The sequence below is a fragment of the Amblyomma maculatum genome, chromosome 1 (assembly GCF_055883805.1).
Source record: "Amblyomma maculatum isolate TAMU_Amacu chromosome 1, ASM5588380v1, whole genome shotgun sequence".
NCBI classification, from domain to species: domain Eukaryota; kingdom Metazoa; phylum Arthropoda; class Arachnida; order Ixodida; family Ixodidae; genus Amblyomma; species Amblyomma maculatum.
The window spans coordinates 5,940,708-5,944,454 of NC_139344.1; the positions used below are offsets into that span (position 1 = coordinate 5,940,708).

Below are 3,747 nucleotides of genomic sequence, written 5' to 3' on the forward strand. Positions count from 1 at the left end.
TTACGGAAGTTTTCCTATGCAATAAAGAAAAAACAAATCGGAAGAGTGGCGCAGTGGTAAAGCGCTCGGCTGGGGATCCACGTTATGGAGGATCGATTTCCCGGCGGAAGACAAGGTTTATTCATTTAATTTTAAGTATCGATTCAATGGTGATTGGGGCATAAAACTTCTGGTTGGTCGCTTCGAATTTGGCAACTGGTGACGTCACTTCTCTGTCGACCAATCAGGTGCGCCGTTCGTGCGGACAGCTTTAGTCGACGGCAGTATGAGCCATTAAAGGCTGTCGCCTAAAATTTCGTAGTGAGCTACTATTAAGGCCCCAAATCAGCGACTTTACCTATCCTTCTATGAAGTTTGTTTGCCTTCAAAAAAACTGAGTTTCGAACCGAAACCGCAGATAAACACGATGTGCCGGTGGACCAAATTCGCATCTGACCTAGTCACATTAGCTCATCCGTAATTATTTTTGTACAGCCCGTTCTCTCTAGTTTTGAATGATGACAAATTATTCAAACATACGGAGCTGGGAGGGGATTAAAGGGATGCAGAAAAATGGCACCTGGTGACAGTGGGGTGAGGGAACACGGCATCCTGATGGCATTAATTAAATCACCAGTGGAATCATAAATTTTAATTGCCCCAAATTTTACACTATAAATTATGGCAGTATAAGCGACAAAAAATGAGGCATACTGGGAAATAAGCCGCACTGTCCTTACGAAACATCCGGCAAGCAAACAACAGCGGACGACCCGGTGTTGTCGCAGCTTAACATAGCTTCTTATTCAACTGGACATAATTCCTTGGCTGTTGATAGCTGATGTGAAATTTCTTTTTTTTTAACCGTGTCTATCCTGTGGAGCACTTAACAGGCGGAATATTGATCGTAATGCAATTATTAACGTTGATAAAAGATGCAAAACCGTCGCAGGAAACGGGAGGCTATAGCAGGCTCCTTGCTCGACCGGAAGAGTCGTTTCTCAGGAAGAGCATTTCGTCGCTGCATTTTCCCCGTTTTTTACTCGGAATTTTCGGAAAGGATATAAGTTACACTGTTCGGCCGCTGACAAATACCACGGACAGCGAATTCAGCAGCCTCATTCTCCTCGGCTTCTTGCTTCCTATCACACCGGCCCACCGCTGTTCTTCCAACGAAAGACATGAAGGTACGTGCGAAACAGCTTTCCTCTTCGCTAGGTTGTGTATAATTTGGGGTGCGGTTCTCGCGTTTAACAGATAAAATAAGATAGGAGCTCACGCTGAAATGTTTTACTAGGTGCCGAGGCACACTAACGTAAAGAGAGGCGACTGCTGAAGTCCGCTAAAAAAATGATCGAAAAGACTATACTTCAACTTATGCGCTCCTGTCACATAGGCAGAAATATGATAGATGGCAGAATAATAAAGTGCCAAGGAATTAATATGTTGCGACAGTTGGTTTCAAACAGAAAATCAAGTTTTGGCGCCCTAACAAGGGCACTAAAACATCCTCTGATACATTCTAGATGTCGACTGTGTGTGTTGTTTTGTTTGTAGGCACGAGTCTTTGCTTGAAATCAGACTGTCACCATTCCATAACGATTAGTGTGAAACACTTGCGGCCTTAGCGGCTTTATCCTTTCGTTTGGAGAGAGTTTGAGCAGTTATCAAACTTCAGTTGCAAATAAAATTGATATCATTCGAGATCATCGCCTTGTGCAGAACGCATTAAATAGAGAACTGGTTTTCAGGCACCAGATATTATGAATGATTCTACCCCGCAAAAAAGTCGGAATAATTTGCGTGCTAAAATTATCCACTAATATTTTTGCATTAGTTGTGTGTTAATAATGTCATGGGGGGGGGGAGGGGGGGGGGCAGGACAACAGCCAAAAATTAACTGCGTGAAACGTAGCTTATTAGCTCAAAGAATTGTCGAAACGAGGGCTCATGGCAATTTTGTCACTCATTTCATAACTGCAGATTTCAATTTGCACATTACTTCAGCTCTGTCTATAACCCCCCGATTCTGTATTAAAATAGTAGGAATTTGTTACAAGCCTTATATCAATCCGACCTCGAACGGCAAGCTTATCATTAGAAAACTAGTCAGTGTTTCAAAGCAGTCTTAAAGTTGGATGCTAGAAATTTAAAAGATCGGCAGTCTTTATTCTTCAGGATGTGACAGATGTTTATGCAGGCAAACGCCTTCCGACGTCTATTAATATATACCCTTCCTAAGGCAAGCAAGCTCTAAATATTGCTTAAAGAATTTTGAACGTGTGCATTAAGGAGGTCCTCGTAACCTCGCCTATATTTTAGGGAAACAGATGCAGATTCGATATGGTAAGAGTGCAGGCCTTATCATGCAAGTGCGACCGCTATTGTTGTCAGGCGCCCAAGAAAATCCAACCCAGCTATCGGACGCATCTTTCCCATAAACTCTCAAAAAGTAGATCAACGTGTAGTTGTCTGCAGCTTATGTACTTCCCGGACTGTCTAGTTTACTGTCTTTTTCAGACTAATATGATTAGTGTGAATGCGAAGAAAATTCAGCCATATCTAACTCGACCAGTATCTTGAATTCCAATGTCAGAGCTGATCTTGAGCTACTGATCTTTTCTGTCTTCCTCGGACGTATAACGGATAATTACAGCGTATGATTCGAACTTGCTTGCAGTTCGCCATCTTCATTCTTCCAGCACTTGCTGTTTTGGCAGTAGCCAAGGCTGGCGAGGGTGACGCTGTCTTGGGCAGCACTAGAAAGCTAGGTGCCGAGACGGAACTCAAGACCTCTGGGCTTGTAGCTGGGATCGGGTCTGGGATTGGAACTGGAACTGGCACTGACTCTTCGATTGGTACCGGGCTCGGTCTTATCGGAAGCAGTCTCGGTAGTGCCATCGGCTCCAGCCTCGGAATTGGCGGCGGCGGCTTGGCAGGCCTTGGACCCGGCGGTGCTCTTGGCCTCGGTAACGGACTTGGAGCAGCCGGGCTTGACGGCCTCGGCTACGGTAATGGTTTCGGCTCTGGCTTTGGAACTGCTCTTGGCTCCGGCTTTTCTGGACTTCTAAGTGAAATCAGCGGTGACATTTTGGGCTCCAGAGGCTCCGGCAAAGGCTTCAGCTACAGCAGCCTAAGGACATACAGCAACGACGGCAATACCCCAGGTTCTGGTCTGTTGTCCTCCGGAGCGAGCAACGTCGCCAGCGGTCAGAACCAAGGGTCATTCGGATTATTAGGAAGCAATGCTGGTTACAACACTGGCTTTGGAAAACCTGGTTACGGGTCCGCTGCCGGTGGCAGCTATGGCGGCGGGTATGGCCGCCGGTAACTTAGTCATTTGCGCCAGCGAGTTTTGTTTTATATGTTGTATTGGTGCTTCTGCTACAATAAAAGAGAAAATGTCATTTTGAAGCATGCAAACTTTATGTCTTCGTGTGGGATTTGTACCACCACGGTTTATAAACAAATTTCGAATAAATCGAAAAAAAAAAGAGAAACTTAGTGCTTCCGACTATAGAGAGACAAAGGGCTACTTTGAGCAAGGTTATTGCAATCACACAAAAAAAGTATTTTTATTGCCTTACGGTTGCACTGCATGCAATGCCATCCACTTATTTTTGTCACTTAAAGTCAACTCTATATTGCCCTCTCTAGCCATATCGATATTAGTTTTGCTGCAAAAGGTGCGCTTGTTGGTGACAAATTCGCAATCCAGATTTGTCCCGCCGCGCTAATACTACTCATGCCATTCAAGACTAAGAAAAC

General features: G+C 44.7%; 1 protein-coding gene across 1 annotated transcript; it reads left to right on the forward strand.

Moving 5' to 3' along the window:
- Positions 1–1,048: 1,048 nt before the first annotated feature.
- LOC146201535 (uncharacterized) lies at positions 1,049–3,386 on the forward strand. Its single transcript, XM_084583121.1, has 2 exons — positions 1,049–1,166; positions 2,660–3,386. Exons 1-2 carry the CDS (start codon positions 1,161–1,163, stop codon positions 3,308–3,310), a joined length of 657 nt encoding a protein of 218 aa, XP_084439247.1. The 5' UTR covers positions 1,049–1,160; the 3' UTR covers positions 3,311–3,386.
- Positions 3,387–3,747: the final 361 nt, after the last annotated feature.